We start from the raw sequence: 21,588 nt of genomic DNA, 5'->3' as shown, positions 1-21,588 counted from the left end.
CTATGTTCTCCTCTAGGATTTTGATGGATTCCTGTCTCACATTGAGGTCTTTCATCCATTTTGAGTTTATCTTTGTGTATGGTGTTAAAGAATGGTTGAGTTTCATTCTTCTGTATATAGCTGTCCAATTTTCCCAGCACCATTTATTGAAGAGACTGTCTTTTTTCCATTGCATATTTTTTCCTGCTTTGTCGAAGATTATTTGACCATAGAGTTGAGGGTCCATATCTGGGCTCTCCATTCTGTTCCATTGGTCTATATGTCTGTTTTTGTGCCAGTACCATGTGTTTCTGTCAGAGGATGAGGAAGGGAAAGAAAGTGTGTGGGATTAGATCTCAAATCAGTGGAATTGCTTGTCATTGTGAGTGTTAGCAATGAATGAAATTGACAATTTAAAATAAGATAATAATGGATCATACTGTTTTATAAATTCTCATTCTGATTATCGGCTCTCTGGAGCGCTTTAAAACAAAACAAAACAAAAAAAACCCCTCCCTTTCACCTGCACTTGATTTAATTATGTTGTTATTTTGGGAGGTTTCACATTTCCAAAATGATTCGTCATTTCCTTTTCCCTTTTCGACACGTTCTTAATGAAGTGAGGGCATTGCCAACCAGGACCAGTCAGCCTTTGGGAAGCATATATCATTTGATTTTTTCAGGTACTTACACTTTTTGTCCACAGCCCTAAACCTGGGGAGTACTTGCTTTTGACATTTCCTGCTTATTAACACTTAGACTCTTGTTGCTTCACTTGTTTGTCATTGAAGACCTACATCTTCACTTTAGCAGTGGCCAGTTTTGAGAAATGGATAGTCTCTTACCTAAGGACAAAAACAGTTTTGGTTCATAGTGAATAAAGTAGACTTCTTTTTACTGAAAATGAGCTTCCTGGCTGAGGCATTTCAGATCTACCCAAAGCTGGTCCGAAGAGACGAACACCTCCAGCAGCTTAACTATCATTGCTGCTGAATATGAGCACCAGTACTGACATTCAGCTCGGTTGGGAAAGGCAACTGTGTTCTCCCAGGAAAGGGGTCTGGTCGTAAGTGTGTGATAGCAGCAAACTACTGAGTTGTATGGGCAATGGAAGGTGTCTTTGCTCAACTGGAACAACACCCAGGGCTGAAAGGACCCTTAGAGATGGTGTCATCGGGTGGTTTAGCTCTGCCACGTGGACTCCCTTTCTGTGCCATCTGCCACGTGTGCCTCGGGATTCTTTCTTTTCCTTGCTTTTTGCATAATCTTTGTCTGAAGAAAGGGTTCTGTTACTAAAATACATTTTTATTTTTTTATTTTTTGTTTTTTTTAAGTAATCTCTATACCCAACATGGGGCTCGAACTCACGGCCCTGAGATCGAGAGTCGCATGCCCTACCGCCTGAAGCAGAGAGAATGCCCCTAAAATACATTTTTAAAAGTAGGAGTCCAGTTCACTTTCCTCATTACATGGGGGGGGGGGGGCGGTGAGGGTGGGGGAGGTGATGAGAACACTGCTCCAAGGTCATGGGACCTATAAGTGGCTCAGTACAGGAGTGGTTCAGTCCAGGCCCATGGGGTCGGGGAGTGAACAGTTGTCAATGGTGGGCCTGAATAGAAGCTTTCTAGGTCCTATCAGACTTAAAATGTTCTTCCTTTTTCCTGGTGCCATTTCTCCAGCCACCACATCTGGGTCCAGGACATCTTCTCTCAGTAGGTTATGTCTGGATTGTACAAGAGAAGTGAGACATTGTTTCCAGAAAGCCAGTAGCAAAAAGTCACGAATTACCTGTTGAGCTTCTCCTACACAAATTTCCTTCGAGCTTTGCTTAGGACTGGTAGGGACTTGGAGCTTTGGGGTCAGCTGGTGTCTGGTCCACCTTTTCCCCTAGGATGACCGTCTTTTTTTTTTTTTTTTAAAGATTTTATTTATTTATTTTGACAGAGAGAGAGAGAGACAGTGAGAGAGGGAACACAAGCAGGGGGAGTGAGAGAGGGAAAAGCAGGCCTCACAGCGAGCAGGGAGCCCGATGTAGGGCTCCATCCCAGGACCCTGGGATCATGACCTGAGCCGAAGGCAGACGCTTAATGACTGAACCACCCAGGTGCCCCTAGGATGACCGTCTTGAGCTAATCCTTTCTACTCCCCACATTGCAGTTTCCAGCCAGAGGTTTCTCAGGACCCCCACCCCCATCTCCACACCACCAATCTAAATGACATTCAGACTGACTCATCTAAAATGCTGGTCTGCTGGGGTGCCTGGGTGGCTCAGTTGGTTAAGCATCTGACTCTTGATTCTGGCTCACATACTGATCTCAAGGTCCTAGGATTGAGCCCTGTGTGGGACTCTGCACTTAGTGTGGAGTCTGCTTGGGATTCTCTTTCTCCATCTCCCTCTGTCCCTCCATCCCTTTCCTGCATGTGCACATGTGCGCGCTCTCTTTCTCAAATAAATCTTTAAAAAACAATTTTTTGTTTTAAATGCAGGGCTGCTGCTTATTGGCTTAGAGAGTTTAAACAAATTTTGTGACTTCTCTGAATTTCCTGTTTCTTATTTTAAAATGGCAATAATAAGACTTATAAAGTTATTGAGAACTAACTAATAAAGGATCAAATAAAAGTGCTTATCACAGGCCAGGCTCTTGTTAGGCGGTGGCTGTCAGTGATCGTGTTGCTGCTGAGCTTTGTTTCAGGAACCTCACCCAGGCTGGTGGTGGGAAGGGGGCAGTCAGGGCCCTGGGTCTCATTTGTCTAGAAGCTGTAGGGTGTGGCCTGGAGAAGGTTAACCTGAGAGGATCTTCGTGGGGGCAGCTGGGCCTCAAATCTGGCGGTAGGTGCCGTTAATGGCCCGTTTGCAGTTAGTGGTAAGTAACGCTTTATAGGCCAGGCAGACATCCCCCCTCTCTATGAGAAATCTGTGCATGAGGCAGCAGAAGAGAATCGAGGTGAGGGAACAGCTGAGTTAGGGACGGAGGCAGAGCCTTGAGCATGTACCTCAGTGGAGACGTGGCTTCATTGTCCGGGCTAGAAGCTCCTGGCACGCTGAAAACATCCCTTAGAGTCCAGGTATCATTTCCTGGGTCTTCTCCCCTCTGTGTTCACTTGCCTTGTTCCCTGGTCATCCTTGAGCCTCCTCCAAGCCCCTGGCTCCAGCCATGCTTCCTCCCTGTCTGCAGACGACCTGGCCCCCCCGGAAGGCTGAGAGATGGGCCGCAGGTAAAAGCTCTGCTACCCCGGAAAGCTCTAAATGAGAGAGAGCTCCGTGAAGAGCTGCCTAAAGCATGCGGGGTTTGCGGAAGGGAAAAAGGAGTCCATCGTTTGTATTTTGCAGAGATCCGTAGGCCCTTGGCTCTGTTAGCACAGAGAGCTGCCCTTCTCTAGCTTCAGGCCTGGGAAGAGTCCGCCCTGGGTCAGGACTGGAAATTGTCCTGATGTAAACTGCCCACGTGGCTAGATTTCACCCCCCTAAAACAAACGCTTCACAGTTTCAGTGTGGAGAATTCTTTAATTGAAATGAGTCATCCCAGAGGGAAAAGTAGAGAGCACTTGCAGTTTTCCTGTATTTGTGATTCCTAAATTGTGTCTGATTCATCTTCAGTTTTTCCTTTACCCACGCATCAAGCCTTTACTGGGTGCCACTGTTTGCCAGACATGGTGTTAGGCCCTCAGGACAAAGCTACAGGAGATGCCCTTCTGTGCTCACAGCCTCACTGGAAGCCCCCTGAAGAGCAGGGAGCTACAGCAGTGTGGGAAGCTCTCAGTGTGAGGCCTGCCCAGAAGCCATCCCAGCCCAGAAGAGGCATCTCTGAATAGTGTGTGTGGCGTGGTGTATGGACGGAGCTGTGTCCTCCCAAATTGCCTCTGTGGAGACCCTAACTCCCTGGGTGACTGTATATGGACATAGGGCTTTGGGGAGGTAACTAAGGTTAAATGAGGTCATAAGGGTGGGGTCCTAATTCAACAGGATGGGTGGCCGTAGACGAAGAGGACGAAAGAGAGATCTGTCCACGTGCACACAGTGAGGAAAAACCATGTTCGCAGATCGTGGGAGGGTGGCCATCCGCGGCCAGGAAGAGAGCCAGTTCTCCTGCCAGCTCCTCGCCAGAGCCTGCACTTGCTGCCATCTGAGCTTGGACTTACAGCTTCAGGGACTGTGAGAAAATAGATTTCTCTTGTTTAAGCTATGGTATTTTGTTATGGCAGCCTGAGCAGACTAAGACAGTCTGTGTGTGTTGGGAGGGGTGGCAGGGTCAGGGGAGCTTTCTAGAATTGTTGGCATCTCACCTGCCCCCGAGGAGCTGTCTGGCTTTGTCACCAGGCCTTGGAGATAAATGTGTAGGGCTGACTTCTTCTACAGCCTAAAATTTTTTGAACAGAAGCGTTTCTTCTGTTAAGTCTGGGATGACGTCAAGAGAACCTCACAAAGTCGGCCTAGATAGATACGATCCTCTTTTCCTGCTCGGTCCCATCAGGGTCCAGATTGAATCCCACCACTGCTGCAAGGCTTCTGGCACCGTCCGTGATACAAGAGACATCTCTACCTTGGGAATTATCTGAAACCTGATGACATTTTCATTAGCACGAGCATCTGGCCTTTAGCAAGTGCTTAGCGTAGGTCTTGTTGGAACACGTCTTCACCAGACTGCATTCTCATTTCCACGTTTCCTCCTACCTGCCGTTTTATTTACTGAGAACTCGCCTGTTTGCTGGAAATAACTTGATGGGCTTTAAAGGTATCTTTTGTTTTTTTGCTTCAAACTCTGCTGATCGATGTTGAGATAAAAGGTGGAGGGGGGTGGGTAAAGGCAGAGACGTGAGATAAGAAAGGACTGGGAGAAGCAGAGAGGTCACCTTTATCCTACCAGTGTCCCCCCAGCTCCTAACCGTAGGCACCTGAGGCCTGAGCGGAGCGGCACCCACAGCTGCAGCCTGCGGCGGGGGTCCTGCTCTTATGAACGGGCTGCATATCGCCCCCTCTGTGCCAACTGTAGGGAGCCGGCCGAAGCCTCTGAGAGCGGGGGTGGGTGACGAGCCTACATGGCCAAGGGAGGGGGCTCAGGGAGAGGGCTCAGGGAGAGCACTGTGCATCCCTGCAGCTTGGAGGAGATCTGCCCCCACACGGCAGGGACAGGAGGGATTGAGAGAAGGAGATCACACCTAAGCGGGTTGATAGGATTCCTCTGCTTGGCCTGGTCTGTTAACACCCCTTCCCAGACACAGGCCCCACGTGGGCTCAAGTGTGGCTTGCTCCCTGGCTTGCACAGAGAGATTTGGAAACATAGTCTGAAGCGTTCCCATGAGCTTTGAAAAGAGGGTGACAGACAGGGGGATAAGTGGGGTGCAGAGTTAGAACCCGTTGAAAACATCTCTGGAGATTTCTGAGGGAAGGCATACTTATCCGTGTAAAGCAGGTGGAGAAGGAAAGTAGAACGTTGTTCTCCCACAGACAGATGAGGGGTTAACCATCTCCTCATCTGCAAACCTTCACAAGACTTCCCTGCAAGGCTAACACAATCCTGGTTATTTTACCAAAATATGGCTTTATTACTTTCAAGTGAAGCTCATAATAAATGAATTTGAAATTACAGACTTATGATTATGTCTCTCTCTCTTTTTTTTTTTTGGTAACTACTCCTCAGTGTGTTCTGACTTCACATAGACAGTGAAACTGAGGCAGCGGGAAGGGTTACAGAGCAAATTAGTGTATCGACTCTACCTTCATACCTTCTAGAAGTATATGCAGCTTTTCCAGCTTACATGTTCTCCAGTTGTATGCATGTTTACTCGGTGGGAGACAATGTGGCATATATGAAAAACGCATGACTCTAGGGCATAGAAAAACCTGGATCTTCTGGACCTTATGAGCTGTGTGACTTTGGGGAAATTATTGAACCAGGCATTTTGAACATTAATTTTCACATGTGCAAAACAGAGATAGAAGTACGTCCCTCAAATGTTCATGAGGATAAACAACTTGGCGTTTTAAAACCCTGTACACTGCTTGGCGTATAGTAGGCACTGAATAATTTAGAGGAGGAGGAGGAAAAGAAAAAGTTCCCAGTTTTGATTATAACATCTTCTTAATAGTGAGGGACCTATTTAATGAAATAGGTAGTAATTATTTCAAAGAAGTACTTTGAATCCCTGTAAGATGCAGATTTCAGTTATCTTGGTCATAATCATTCAAATTGGTCCCTTCTTCCATTTCAGGCATATATATAAGAACATTGTATTCCTGGGACGCCTGGGTGGCTCAGTCAGTTAAGCGTCTGCCTTCGGCTCAGGTCATGAACCCGGGGTCCTGGGATCGAGCCCTACATCGGGGTCCCTGCTCCTTGGGAAGTATGCTTCTCCCTCTGCCTCTGCCTGCCACTCTGCTTGTGCTCTCTGTCTCTCTCTGTCAAATAAATAAAATATTAAAAAAAAAAAAAGAACCTACATTGTTAAACATAAATTAAACTTATGGCCTTGAATCTTTAAAACATAGGTGAGTAGTATATGGAGAGACATAGCGTTAGCCCCGTGTCTTCTGTTTAATGTTTAGACAGTCTTGCCACCTCCCAGAAGGTGGAGCTACAGCGAGAGAGGTGGGAGAGGAACCACTGGCCCAGCAGAGGCCTGTCTCGGCGTTCCATCAGCAAAGAGCGATGGGTGGAGACGCTGGTGGTGGCCGACACGAAGATGATTGAGTATCATGGGAGCGACAGCGTGGAGTCCTATATCCTCACCATCATGAACATGGTAAGTCAGACTGTGGGGTGGGGAGAGGCAGCTGGGGAATAGGCGTCACCCTCCAAAAATAAGAGAGACCTTTTTTGTTCTTTTCACATGTATATATGAATCTATTCCCTGCCTAAATGAGGAAGGATGGAAATTCAGGACCAATTAGTCTGTCTCTTAAAAATGCATATCCTAGGGAAGTTTGGAATTTATCACGTATTTTCTACTAGGTATTTCTCAAGTGACTCAGTCCTTTTAGTATGAGTTTATCTCACCAATTTATATTAGTGCACAGATAAGTAAACTGAGGCAAAGAACTAGAACATGATTTCCTAAAGGTAGTTAGAATTGGAATAAAGTTAATGACCCCTGATTCCAGACTTCCCTTTCTCATTCTTGATGTTTCTGCCTCCCCAGAGAGAGTGTTAGTCCTGTCGAGATGGGGAAAGGTATTTGCCTCCGGAACTGACAATAAAAGAGAGAAAGACCCTGGGTCGGGGAAAGGGTCAAAGAGAAGAAAGGCACCAGTCCCGCAAGCAGACAGCCAGCCAGTCACCTTGGAAAGGTTGCCTTTAGGTATCATAATGTGGATTGGGCCGGGGGCATCTCTCACTCTTCGTTGTACTCTCCCCAGAATTCCTGACCTCTAAGATGACATTTATTTTAAGTGCATCACAATGCTATTTCCCCCCTCCTCTGGCATTTATCTGTTACCTATTCATGTGAGCTAATGGTTTTCCATTTCTGACTCTAGGTCACTGGGTTGTTCCACAACCCAAGCATTGGCAATGCAATTCACATTGTTGTGGTTCGGCTCATTCTACTTGAAGAAGAAGAGGTAAGGGGTAGTTTCTCTCCAGTCTTCTGACCTGTATTCTTACACTCACTACCTCCTTGACAGGACAGCTCTCGATGGACAAGAAAGGGAGCACCAGGAAGGTGTTTAGAAACCTATTGAGAAGGAAAATGATATTTCTGTATTATTTTCTTGGGAATTTTGTGCTGTCAAGTGGGAGATGGAGAACATTTCTGAGATAGACATCATTGGAATCACCTGGCAGTCATTTTGTCTAGTAACACACAAATCAGATTTAGAGCAGTGACTTAGAATGTTCCACAGTGAAAAAGACTAAATCATGAAATGGTTGCGTGGTTTCAGTAAAAGTTAAAAGGGACATGGAAATGTTGAACTCTTTATACTGTTTATTTACCTCTTGCATATTAATACATACCCCTCAACTCTGGGCTGTCTTGTCTCTCTGTACTTTTGCCCTCGGAAATGTCATCTGTTCTCAGAGACTTACATGTCTTCTACATGCTGAGACTCTCAATTTCTTCTTCAAACCCAGACCTCTTCCTTGTGCTCCAGACTCATGTCCTGATGCCTCCTTGCCATTTCACCCTGAATGTGTCAGAGCCCACCCAAACTTGCAAACTCAGTATGTCCACCGTGGCATTCTTGATTGCTCCCAGCCCGATCATCTCAATTCTGCCTGCCCCCGTGCTCCAGCCCTCTGTGGTACCCATCTCGCTAACCACGCATAAGCCTGGGAGTCATTCTTGAATCCTCCTCTTCTTATCGTCCACATTCAACAGCAAGGCCCACAATGCTACCTTCAAGATCATCTCAAGACCACCCACGGTCCATCATCTCTACAGTCATTACGTTGCTTTAGGCCTTATTGTAATCTTACTGCAGGGAACTCCCAAATGGTCTTCCTGTTTTAAGACTTGCCCTCCATAATCCTTTCTCTATATAGCAGTTAGACTGGTAATCTTTTTTTTTTTTTTTTTTTGCATTTTAAAAAATTATATTTGACAGAGAGAGACACAGCGTGAGAGGGAACACAAGCAGGGGGAGTGGGAGAGGGAGAAGCAGGCTTCCCGCGGAGCAGGGAGCCCGATGCGGGGCTCGATCCCAGGACCCTGGGATCATGACCCTAGCCGAAGGCAGACGCCCAACAACTGAGCCACCCAGGCGCCCCTAGACTGGTAATCTTAAATGAAAATTGAGTTGCTCCACTGCACAAAACTGTTAAATAGCTTTCTGTTGTTTTTAGAACAAAATCAAAAATTTCTACCGTGCCCTGCAGAGACCTTCATGATCATGCCTCCATCCCCCTTTCCCGTCTTTCCTTATGTTGCTCTCTGCCTTGTTTCCCACCTCGAACTCCCTGGACTTCAGGTAGGTTCTGGAACACGCGTGGCCTTTTTCAGCCTCATGGCTTGTGCAACTTATGATTGCCAATGCCCGAAACACCCCTTCCGTGGCTCTACTGATGGTTGGCACGTTCTCTGGCACCTGTCAGATCTCTGTTTAAATGCTGCCTCTCCAGAGAAGTGTCAGTGACCAGCCGACTCAAAGCCAACCCCACTTGCTGTTCTCCATCACAGAATAAGCTTTACTTCCTTTATTGGTACTTCTCTCACAGCTCATTGCTATTCTGTATATCTGTTTACTCTTCTCTTGCCTATCTTAGCCACCATCACAATGTGAATTCCTTCTTTATTCTTGGCTGTATCCCCAGCACGTAACACAGTGCCTGGGACATGAATGAATGAAGTGACATTCAATGAAGGAATGAACCAGCCAACCTGGTGAAATGCCTTTACAAACTATTGACCTTACCTAGCAGCTGAAATATGTGAAGAATGGCCTCATTCAAGTCTCCCTCTGCAAGACACCTGAGGTCAAAAGGCTCGAGGCAGGATTTACTGTTTTTTGGCCTCCACAATCAGAAGACTGAAAAACAATCATATCTGGAGCCTGGATCCATTTTCCTTTTTCTCTCCCCTACCATTCCCCACTTAACGAATCACTCAAGGCATACTTTGGGTATCTTGGAATACTGATGGATGTATTATTTTTCCTTCCTGTGAACTCTTTGTTATGAAAATTTTTCTAAAACTTAGAAACCAAGCAACACAAAAGCTATGTATCTTTTCAATGTCTAACATGACCTATCTGACTCTATGGGAATGCAATTTTGCCTGATTTTTAAGTGCTTATTGAGTAGGTCCTAGACACAGTAAAGTTAGGTATTAAGATGCAGAAAATTGGGGTGCCTGGGTGGCTCAGTCGCTAAGCGTCTGCCTTCGGCTCAGGTCATGATCCCAGGATCCTGGGATCGAGTCCCACATCGGGCTCCCTGCTCCACGGGAAGCCTGCTTCTCCCTCTGCCACTCCCCCTGCTTGTGTTCCGTCTCTCGCTGTGACTCTGTCAAATAAATAAATAAAATCTTTAAAAAAAAAAAAAAAAGATGCAGAAAACTGACAGGGTACAAATAAATGATTTTTGTCCAGAAGAAGTGACAATAATTTGTATCTAGCAGAGAGCTCTCTGAAGGTTGCGGTTTTATTGGTCTGTTGACTAATTTTGTATCTAATTTAGCAATCTGATTCCAGCATTCTTTCTTTATAGTTTCACCAGCTAAAGTGGCATCACTTTCCTGTATCTGCCTTTGAACCAGCTTGGACATCTTATCTATCTTCTTATTAATGAGTTAAATACATCCCTAACATGCTCACTATATATTTGTATGAAAATTACATTTTTAGCTTTGTAAAAGTTATGCTTTGATACTTTGGAAGACAAATATCCACCATTGTATAATGATCTCTCTTACATGCATGCATAACTGCAGAATGTGTAGAAGTTTAGGGTTTTCAAACAAACAAACAAACAAAAAGCCAAGGAGAAACTCCCCTCTGCAGTCCCTGTGGGAGTGCTAGTCAGACCTCAAAGTGTGCCTTCCATGGATCAGGCCCCTTAAAACTCCACATCTCTCCATCCCTAGGAAACAATGCCCCTTGGAGACTGTGGAAGTCTCCTGATCAGATTGGGGGGCCACCAAAGGTGGGGTGACCCAACTGGGTGGAGGCCAGCAGCATGGGAGGTGGAAGAATTGACTTGAGACAGAGCAAAAGGGATAGAAGTCTACGGAACCCACTGCCAGGGAGCGGCAGGCAGGACAGCAGGGGAGAGACTGTCTGCCGGGAGGCAGTGTGGAGGCTATAGTTAAGAAGGAAGGTGAGGACGAATGGGAACATATGGAATTTTCTTTTTTGGTGTCTGGGTGTCAGTTGACCCATTGGTCAGCTAGGGCTTATGGGTATTTTGAGGTGGGTTGCCTAATAGGCCTGTCTGTATTTGGGGGGGAGGGTGTCGCTGTGGGTTCTTCTACCTTACCTGTGTTTCCATTGTTCACGTTGGTTGCCTAAAAGCAACCTCAACAGAATCCTTTGAAAGAATTTGGCAGCTACCTCTCTGACTCCATCACAATAATATTGTTTTTCTTCTTCCTGTTCTGATTTTGCAAGAGCAGAGATGCAAATGATTTGCTAAAAACAAAACAAAACAAACAAAAAACATGGCTTCCTTCCTTTTACTTGCCAAATATCTTAGACTTTTACAGAATCTCCCTCCATGTGATACAAGGTCCATAATTTGACAATAGAATTGCTGTCTCATCAAAGAGTTACAATTTGCAATTCTCTTTTTCTTTTTTTTTTTTTTAATTTATTCATTTGAGACAGAGAGATACAGAGAGAGAGAGAGAGAGAGTAGGAGCAGTGGGGAGAGGCAGAGGGAGAGGGAGAAGCAGACTCCCTGCCGAGCAGGGAGCCCGATGTGGGGCTCGATCCCAGGACCTGGAGATCATGACCTGAGCCAAAGGCAGACGCTTAATGACTGAGCCACCCAGGCGCCTCTGCAATTCTCATTTTCTTGATTGCCAGATCATGACTCAAGCTACCTTCACATCTTTGACTAATGAGCAGCTCTGACCACAATGAGCGACAATGATCCCAGCCCTAACTGACATGAGGGTAGCAGCCAGAGACAGAAAGTACAGTGTGAGGTATTAGGAGGGACTCCTCCTGTGAGCAAGGAGACCTGAGTTCTAGTCTCACTTTGCACTCATCCAGAAGGTAACTCTGAAGAAGTGACATCATTGCTGCATACACTGTTTTTTCGCCACCTGTAAATCAAAAGAGGATTGTGGTATATTAACTGTATGTCAAACACTATGTTGGCCTCTGAGGCTTAGAGTCTGATGTGCAAAAGCACAAAATAGAAAATTTCAAACTGAGTTGTCCTGAGTATAAAAAAAAGTAAAAGAGCACTCAGGCTAGGAAGGCTAAGCTGGGTTTTAGAGGATGAGAAGGAATTAACTAGTGAGGAAGGACATTCCAGGTAGAGGGACTTGCACGGTCAGCTTGAGCATGTAAACTAGTATCTTACACATGAGGACACATCACTGATAATGAACCCCCAGATGGGAGGCTGAGTAACCTTGCCATGCACAGAGGAGACAGTGGACTATGCAGGAGGCAGGAGAGAGAATCGTGGGTCCCCATCTGCCCCTCTCCATGTACACCTGGTCGTGTTGCACTCCTGGTCTCTGTGCTGACATCATCACCTTTCCAGAGGTGGAAGCCAGAGATCCAGAGACATCCATGACACCTCCCTCTCCCATCCCTCTTGTCCAGTCCATTGGTAGGTGTTGCCAGTTTTGTCTGACCATCTGCATTTCTATCACTTAAATTTAAGATAAAGTCCTCTCTTTCTTGGGCTACAGTTGTGTTTACTTTGGTCTACTTGGATTCCTTTCAATCTCGTTTTCTCATTGCAGCCAAATGGTAATCTAGTCATACCCTCCTGGGGGTATGACACTCCCTCCTGGCACCCATTCTCTGACCCCCACCCCTGGTTTAAAGCCATCTAGTGCTTTTCTAATTCCCTCTCTCGTCTCTTACCATGCCCCTCTTGCCTTTGGGATAGAGCAGTAATCTTCTCATGGTGTCTCCTGCCACTGGTCTTGTTGCCCAAACCGTCTTCCTTCTTGTCTTCACTTAGTTGACCCCTTAATCCTTCACATATCAGTTCAAGGGTCAGTTTACTGGGGAAGCCTTCCCTGACCTTCATGCCCAGCAAGATTCTATCATATGCTTTCACAGTGCTGTGCATTTCTCCTTCATAGCACATATCACAGTTGTAATTTAACATCTATTTGTTTGATGCACTTCCCTTCATTAGTATCCAAGACTTAAAGACAGAGGCTGGGTCTGGTGTTGCTCCCCACCTAGCCCTATTGGTACATAATAGATAAGGGAAAGAGTGAGCATGTGAAGTCAGCAGTCAGAGGGCGAAGATGAGGGTCAGCAGTGGCCGTGGTCATGACAAGCCTTGTAAAGGGATAGAGTCCAAATAAAGGGATGTGGATCTAATTCTGGGGGAGCCTGTGGGTGGTTCCAAACTGAGGGATGAAATGGAGAGAAAGGCACTAGAGAGATGGTTCTAGGGCTCCGTGGAAAGTGACACGAGGTGGGAATGCTGAGGTAGGCCGCCTCCATAATGCCTTTCTATAACTCCTGTCTTTCTTATTCTAATCACATCTGACAGCTGACATCATTTTGGACTTCATTTCCTGCGGTGGGTCCAAGAGACTTTCTGGTTAATACATAAAGTACAGTTTTTGTTTGTCAGTCACTGCTATGTAAAAACCACTATGGATTTTCATTATGTTTTGAGAATAAACCGGGATAATTGGACATGATACTCAATTTGGAGCATCCTGGAGGCTTTCTCAAAGACGAGGTGGTCATATTTCAGACCAGCGGAAACTGAGGTACCCAAAACCATGCGCTGGAAAGACATGTCAGTCATACTGAGACATCATGGGCCACAAAATCAAAGAGTAGCTTCAGATAGGAGGCAGTGTCCTCTCATTCCTATCCTGCCTCCCTCCAGCCCTGAATCAAGCTCTCATTTTCCTGTTATGACCCTAAACCTATCCTTTGAACATTTCATTCTCCCTCAAAGACTTGGACACATACTTGGCCTCAAGCCCTTTCCACTTTAGACCAATTCATTCGATGACCTCCCTGTTCCCCTTTTGGGCCAGAGGTTAAGGTTAGGATTACTCTCCTCTTTCCAACTCTTCTGAGCAGTTGACGTCAGGGAGAGTTCCAGATGTATCATTAGTCCCTCCCCTTTTAAGCTATAGGAAATTTGATAAGTTTTTTGACCTGTTTGTGCCTCCATTTCTTCCTTTTGTAAAATGGAGATAATCATATCTACTTCCTAGGGTTGCTGTGAGAATCAGACATGTGAATTCCTGCATTAGTTAGCATAGTATCTGGCTCGTAGAAACCAGTGGGTAAGTGTTACTTCTCGTCATCATCTCTGAGGTCCTATCACAACCCTGTAAACTTGTTGCTGGTATGCTCATTGCACAAAATTGTGCAGAATTGTTGAAGGAAAATAGAAAGTAGGAAGGACAAGATTAGGATCCTAACTTTGAGACTTCTTTTAAGAATAGGATACAGAAAAAACAGGGATGGGAGTGAGTTAGGATGAGGCTGGATGTGCCATCTGGGATGGAGCCTGAGGGTGTCAGGCTGGCTTGAAGGAGCAGCGGCCAGAGGGCTGATAAGCAGGAAGATGGTGACTGTTTTCACAGAGAATGAATTTCCCTCTTGGTCTGGGAGTGATTTAATATTGGGTTCCCTTTTGCGAGACTCTGGAGTTAAAAAGCCTGTTAGTTTTGGGAATTTGGGGTGATGATTTCTCCTGCCCTCCAGGATGTTTAGGTCTGTAATAACCCATATAATTGTAGCTTTTTCAGGATAAGTGTCAAAAATATTGGCAAACAATTTGTACACTCATCACTTTTTTAAATCAAGAATCTTTCCCTCTGATAGGACGCCTGGGTGGCTCAGTTGGTTAAGCATCTGCCTTTGGGTCAGGTCATGATCCCAGGGTCCCGGAATCAAGCTCCGCATCGGGCTCCCTGCTCTGTGGTGGGTCTGCTTCTCCCTCTCCCTCTGCATCTCCCCACTGCTTGTGCACTAGCTCGCTCTCTCTCTTTCAAGTGAATAAATAAAATCCTTAAAGAAAAAAAAAAAAGAATCTTTTCTCTGACAGATGAGTTATTCTTTAGTTTTCATGTAAAACTTTGTACTATTTTCTTTTCTCTGTCCAGTCTCTTTTTTTCCTAGGAACCTAAGCCTGGCTGGCAGAGAATAATCAGGTTATGCATTGAATCCCAAGCTGCTACTAACAATTCCCAAGGAAATCGATACAAGATTTTTTTTTTCATTATAAAGGGAGCTTATCCAGAGAGAACAATTTATAGCAAAAGCCACATTTTGCAAAATCATTTCTTGTCTCCCATTTGGGGCTGTTTCTGTGAGCTGTTGCTGATTTCCTTGAGGTCTTCTTCCCATCCTTTGGTGTCATGTACCCAAATGAGTAGGGAAGGGGAAGTGGGGAGTGAATTGAACTCACTTGAGAAAATGATGTGAGTAAAAAACAGTAAAAGAACAAAAAGGGAAAGCTATTTTGGGGGGGCAAAATCAGTGTGGACGGGTGTTTGTCTTGATAAGCTCAAATACTTATGAGGGTGCTTTATAGAACATGTGTAGTCCAAGTCTCCCCACATTCGGTGAGCCAGCATGACCTCCCTAAAGTTCTTTTGCAACTCGGGCATGCTCAGGGCATGTGGTACTGAGGCAGAGCTAATTAATGCTTCTCGAGGCGTCTGTGATCAAGTGCATTCAAGAAAATAAACGAGTAAGTGTTTCCTGGATTAACCTTTTATGAGACTTGGAGATTAAGAGGCCAAGAGGACACAGAAAAATTGTGCTCATTTAAAACCTCCTGGCAGAGTCACGACATTTAGTAGAAAAGTAGTAAGGTATCCTGATGACCCTGTCACTGAGCTTGTGTTAAGTGCCACATATCGTGCATGGAAGTCCTACACAGGGGCAAGGGACCCAGCCACAAATGATCAGCAACTTAGCTCATTGGGCACTTGCTTTGTAAAAAACAAAAAAACAAAAAATGACAAAAGCAGTAGGGAAGATTTCGAGGAGAGCCTTCAGGCCCTAACATTTTTTTTTTCTCTTCAGTGACTAACCCCCAGGTTATTCCAGAATTGCTCTTGCAGGAATGATGGAACGTGGGAAGAATAATCCCCTTCGTTGCCATCTACTTCTCAGCTCCTTTTCCTCTCCTTCACTCCCTCTGCCATCGTCCTGCTGCTGGCTTACCTCGACACCCTTGCACACCTGGCCCGTGTGTGTAGACGGTTCAGCCTCGACCTCGCTCTCCTGACTGCTGGGTCTCTGTTCTCCCTTCTCGTCCTCATTGCCATCATGAGCTATGAAGGGTCTCAGATTTTGTTCTCCCTGCGAGCTCACTTGCTCTCCGGCCATGCGTCCCTGGACTCGATGCTGGCAGAAGACATGAGCCTTCCGGGGAGGGAAGGAGGACTTTCTTCCTCACAGCACAACACACGGCTTGAGCTTCATGTCTGCAGCTGCCCCTCTTGTCCCCTTGCCGGGGTGACGGGGACGGCCCAGGTGGATGCTGGGCACATTGTGGGCTTGATCTCAGCTGAGGAATCCCAACACAAGGAAACATCAGCCCTTCCGAGGTGCTTGTGAGCAGATCTGTCAGCTTGTGCCCTGGAGGGAGCCATTATCCTTTTTTTTTTTTTTTTTTTCCCCTGGACAGCAAAGAAATCTGTCTTCTTTTCTGGAGGGGAACACTGACTCTGTACTCCAAGTCTGTTTCTGCATATCCTTGGAAAGAGACAAAAGCTGTCGGTGCCTTTGCTCAGATGATGTGAAGAAACACGAGTGATCCATGTGGACCTGCCTCCCAGCAGTTCCTCCTACAGGCACCAGAATTATTATTACAGATGCTTGTTGCTCTGTTCTTATGCTTCTGACCCCTTACCTTCCGCTTCTCTAATCTGCAGGAGATCTTGCCTCTTCACTGACTCACCACCAAACCTTGTCCTTGTGGGAGCGGCTCTTTTGTCCAGCACAGTGGATGTATTCTTCACCTTTCCTCCATTCCTTGTGGGGGGGTGGGGTGCAGCCTCAATGTGGGGTGTATACGTGCTGTGCGCCAGGCTCCGGGCAGTGCCTGAGATGAGTAGGGGAATAAACCTCAGTCTTTGATCTGAAAGAGCTAAGGAGGAAACAGGCACGCAGTTTGATCATTTTAAGCCAGGGCAGCAAGTGCTGTGAGCCAGGTAGGCACAAGATAAACTGGCAGGAACCTCATCCAGAATGAGGTTGGGGAAGGCTTCCTGGAAATGCTCAGATTGAGTCTTAAAGGATGGGTGCTGAATAGGTTGACGGGGTCAAAGTGGGAAGAAAGACATTCTAGATAAAGGAGCAGCTTGAAGAAAGCAAGGTGAAGGGGCGTCTGGGTGGCTCAGTCGGTTAAGCGTCTGACTCTTGGTTTCAGCTCAAGTCACGATCTCAGGGTCATGAGATGGAGCCCCGCATAGGACTCTGTGCGCAGCAGGGAGTCTGCTTGAGGTTCTCTCCCTTTCTCTCTCCCTCCCCTTCTGCCCCTCTCCCCACTGTCTCTCTTTCTCTGAAATAAAGAAAATATTACAAAAAAAAGAAAGGTGAAAAGAGCCTGGTATATGGCGTGTAGGGTGTGGAGGGAAGGTAATACCAGCCTTTTGAATGTTGCCGGAGCATACACGGTGAGGTTGCAGATGAAGGGAGAGCTTCCTGGAGGTCAGACTTTGAAGGGTTTTGAGCCCTGGGCCATTATATGGGCAGACTTTGGTCTTGACCAGATCAGCCTGGCAACAGCATGGAGGATGGATTTAAGAACAAGGAAGAAAGGAGAACAGTTATGAGGTGATGCGAGCATAAACTCAGGCATGAAATGATGAGAGTTTCAGCTTGGGAGTAAAAGTGGAGGGGAGGGAGACTTAGCAGCACACGAGGACAGATGGGGATGCAGGATGTGGAGGGAGAGAAGACCAACAGGAGGACCCTGGTGTTTCTAGATTAGACCGCTAAGCTGATGGTACTTCAACTAAGAGGAAGCAGGAAGAACAGCAGGTTAATACTGGGCGGGGGGACTTTGGGGATGCTGACTTGGGGGCTCTTGTGGTACCATTTAGAAGGTGCCTATCAAGAGATTTGAGTGCACGAGTTGCACTCTAGGAGAGATTTGGAATGAGTTATAGATTTGAGAGTCAGCAGCATATAGATGACTTCCCCAAATCTGACTGTGATTGAGAGTGAACTAAGCAATGAGCGAAAAGAAAGGGCAGAAGAAGAAGAGCCTGTAAAGGAGCCTGAGAAGCAGTCAGAGAGCAGGAGGGGGATGAAGAGCTGGGTGTCTCAGAAGTGGAGGGTTTCTTCCTGTGTTTGTCTCCTTCCCAGGGTGGGAGTGTGACCTAGGGGAGTAGAAATAAGCAATAATCATCCATTGGCTAACTGCTAAATCATTCCAGTTATTCCAGCAGTGAGTTGAGAGAAGTCCTCAACAGTTTGGAAACCACTAATCCCAGACTAGTCCTGAAAACCTAGACTCAAAGCACAGCTTTGCCGACACCTGATGTGTGACTTGGCTAAGGTAGTGCCCCTCTCTGGCCTGGATTTCCTCACTGTCGAAATGACAAGACTAGATGCATAAAACCTAAGGCCCTTCAGGGAAATGGGCTCTTAGTAATGATGGGAAACTTGGAGGCAGAGTTCCTGCTGCAACATCTGGAAAATGACTCTGCTTGCCCCAGGATGATGAAGAGGTGTCCTTGCTGACACTGAATTTGGCTCAGGTCCTGGAGAGAGTGGAAGTTTGTAAACACTCACTTTTCTTTAAACAAACATTCATGGATTGGTATGTAAGTCCTACAAAATGGTGAGTCCAGCCAATATTGAAGCAAAAACAGAGCTTTTCTGATCCGGTGGCATCCCATCTTGAGCTGTGTGCCCTGACCAGGGACTTTGTGAGTCAAAGGAGAACATTCTAAAATAGGGTCCCTCTGCCTCTGCCTGTGTGGTCACCTTAACTCTAATAAGTTTGTATATTTATGGCTGCTTAGACAGGGAGCTTAAATGACCCTTTGTGTGGGTGTGTGAGAGTGTGAAGTGTATGGGTATGTGAGTATGTGAGTGTGTGGGCTCTTCTTACCCACTGTCACCCACTGAAAGCTTCCCTTTGATTCAAAAGTATGGGATTTCACATAAAATTAAGTAGTAAGTAACCCACATAGAATCATACTGAGAAGTGCATTGTAAGATTTTCTATTGCAACCCTTGAGCCTTAATTCAGACTGGTTATTATTTTCAAGATATTTTAAAAGTATTTTTAAAACATAGTACTAGAAGTCCTAGCAGCAGCAATCAGACTTCAGGTTCTTTTAATAAAAATCATGAGGGTAATGGTGTTGAGAACAGGGAGTAAGTTGGCTTCTGACAAACTCCTGCCAAATAGATGTCTGAGGCGCCCACCAAGAGCTCATCACACTCGGCTGCTTCTGAGGACTTGTGTAATGAGACCTGAGCATGAGAAGCTCAGCTGTGCCCTTCTCTTCCTCTTCTTTCTCTAGCAAGGATTAAAAATCGTCCACCATGCGGAGAAGACACTGTCCAGCTTCTGTAAGTGGCAGAAAAGCATCAATCCGAAGAGTGACCTCAACCCGGCCCATCATGATGTGGCTGTCCTCCTCACCAGGTACCCCGGGGACTATGTGGAAGCCAGGGGCTGCAAATGGGGGGGGCTGGTGGGTGAACGAGTTATCCCGTATTCAAACTTATGCATTATTGCCTACTCTTTGCTGCTTTTAGTCATTTTTAAAGATAGTTTCTATGATCCAGACGACTCCCAATGCCCATACCAGTGAGGGGGCAGTTAGTAAATGTGTGTAGCAAAACTCTCCATGTTAATGAACTGCATCTGCGGGCAAATTGCAGGCTTTTTCCCTATCCCAACGATGATTTCATCTTTAAAATTGGCTTTTTCGTGAAGCTCCATAAACAATCAGGAAGATTGTTTGCAGATTCTCATTAAAGACTACTGTAACTCTTAAGCATGAGGTTTCCGATCCTTTCTTTTATTTTTAAAAAATTTCCTCTAGTTTAGAAACATGCAACTATCTCTACAGAAATCAGTCTTCCTGGTAACCCATCCCTGACTGATGTTGAAGACAGACTATAGGCAGCAGGTGCCCACCCCGAATAGGCAGAGCTGTTCTCTTACACTTGTCTCCCTTTACCCCCATGAAGACAATATTTTGTTCTGATTACAGAACAATAAAAACCATCAACCTTCTAGGACTCATAGCTGTGAAAGGCTAATGAACTTTTCTGATCAACCCAGGCTCTGGGAGGCTATGTGTGCTCATTGATTCAATAAATGTTTGTTGAATACCTGCTGTGTACCAAACACTATTTTAATCCAGACAAACGAAGGTCTTTCATTCATGGGGGAGGTAAGTTCTCAGATTCAGAGACATCAAGTTCGCAGATTCAGAGACATCAAGAAATCCAGGGATGTGTCCTCGAAGAGGCCACTTGGCTTGACTTTTCAGCCACCGAGAACCTCAGGCGCTGGAAGGTCCTGTGTGTATGTTCTCCCTGGGGGGACAGACTGCCCCTGAACATTTTGGCCTGTCATCTGTCCCTTTGGTATCCCAGTGCATGTGATGGCCTGCAAAGGATGATAACCAGCTTTCACTCCAACCATCAGAATCATTCTTTTGAGTGATAGTGTCAAAATGTTGGTTGAATGCCAACAATTTCCAAAGGAAGTCTGTGACATAAACCTATTACATTAGGCTCATATTGGGACCTGTGACATCAGTAGTTCCCCTGGGAGGTAGGTTAATGTGAGTAGGGAATGTAAGCACAGGGGCCCTGGGGAGCCAGCAAGTGGGCAGGAAACACTGAGGACCTGGGCAAGAAGCCAGGAAAAGAGCTCAGTCGAGGAAGAACCCTGGCTTCCGGGCCGCCATTGGAAGCTGTGTCAGCTCCACCTCTCTTCTTGCCCTGAAAGCACAAATCATTTCTTCTCTCCTTCTCACATGAAGAAATGAGTGAGTTGATGAGAGCTGACATTTGGGGAGTGTTAGATGTAGCACTGTGCTACATCTATTAGAACAAGCATCATTCCATTTAACCTCCAGAGCAACCCTGGTCGTTGACTGCCATTAGCCATTCCCATTTTGCAAAGGGTGAAACTGAGGTTTGGTTAGGTCACTTGCCCCAAATCTCATTGCTGTTAACAGGTACAACTGAGACTTAAATCCAGGCAGTTGGACCCTAATAGTTATACTCTTAACTCTTACCCATAAGGATATGAAGGATCTGCTCTCTTATTATGATAATCTTTCTCTTATGATAATTTTTCTTCTTTGGAACAAGGGCCTGGTTTCAATGTATGATGAACCTCACCAGCTCCTAAACAGTGGAGAGTATTTCAAATTCGAAAACAGGATTTCTCACCCTTGGCATCACTGACATTTTGGGTCGGTTAATTCTTTGTTGTGAAGGGCTGTCCCATGCGTGGAGGCCTCTGTCCATAAGATGCCAGTAGCAGCCTCCTCCAAAACAGTCTCCAGACACTGCCACATGTCCTCTCAGAGTGGGTGAGGAGCCAAATCAACCCCTTCTGGGAACCTCTGTTCTTACCTTTGCTATTTCAAATTACATTCATCTTTCAATAGCCAGCTCAAATGGTAGTACTTCCATGAAGCGCTCCCTGATCCTCCAGTGTGGTGTTTTTAGAACATGCCCACAAATCCTTTGACTCGTCTCCCACAAAAGGCCAAGACAGAGAGACCAGGTACAGGGACCAGAAAAAGACAGAGTGAGATGCCTGAGAAGCCCAGCTCTTCCGGCACACCAGCCTTTTGAGTCTAGGCAACATCCACTGCCAGATTTCCAAACAAATGAACTTTCAGTTGATTCGAGCCCCTATGCTTCAAGCCATCCAACTGAAGCCCCAGACATCATGAAGTAGAGACAAACTGTCCCTGCTACGCCTGTCTTATTTCCTGAACCACAGAATAATAAATGGGTATTTAACAATGCTACGTCTCAGGATAATTTGTTACGCAGCCATT

The 21,588-nt window shown here is 45.9% G+C and overlaps 1 protein-coding gene across 4 annotated transcripts in view; it reads left to right on the top strand.

The window, feature by feature from the left end:
* The window catches only part of ADAMTS12 (ADAM metallopeptidase with thrombospondin type 1 motif 12), a 263,545-nt gene that overhangs the window by 129,638 nt on the left and 112,319 nt on the right, over window positions 1-21,588 (top strand). For 3 of the 4 annotated variants that reach the window (XR_014146874.1, XM_081825967.1, XM_081825966.1), the window contains exons 4-6: window positions 6,524-6,720; window positions 7,454-7,537; window positions 19,075-19,199. Coding sequence is in view for 2 of the 4 variants with exons in the window: in XM_081825967.1 (XP_081682093.1) it covers window positions 6,524-6,720; window positions 7,454-7,537; window positions 19,075-19,199 (406 nt within the window). In the remaining 2 variants the exon portion in view is untranslated. Of the gene's footprint in view, window positions 1-6,523; window positions 6,721-7,453; window positions 7,538-19,074; window positions 19,200-21,588 lie in introns of those variants that run through there. The other variant, XM_081825969.1, reaches the window with a different exon arrangement.

This window comes from Leptonychotes weddellii, chromosome 7 (genome assembly GCF_054177405.1).
Source record: "Leptonychotes weddellii isolate Sample4059 chromosome 7, ASM5417740v2, whole genome shotgun sequence".
Taxonomy (NCBI): Eukaryota; Metazoa; Chordata; class Mammalia; order Carnivora; family Phocidae; genus Leptonychotes; species Leptonychotes weddellii.
The sequence above is the reverse complement of the archived record's forward strand: the minus strand, read 5'-3'. Positions and strand labels throughout refer to the sequence as shown.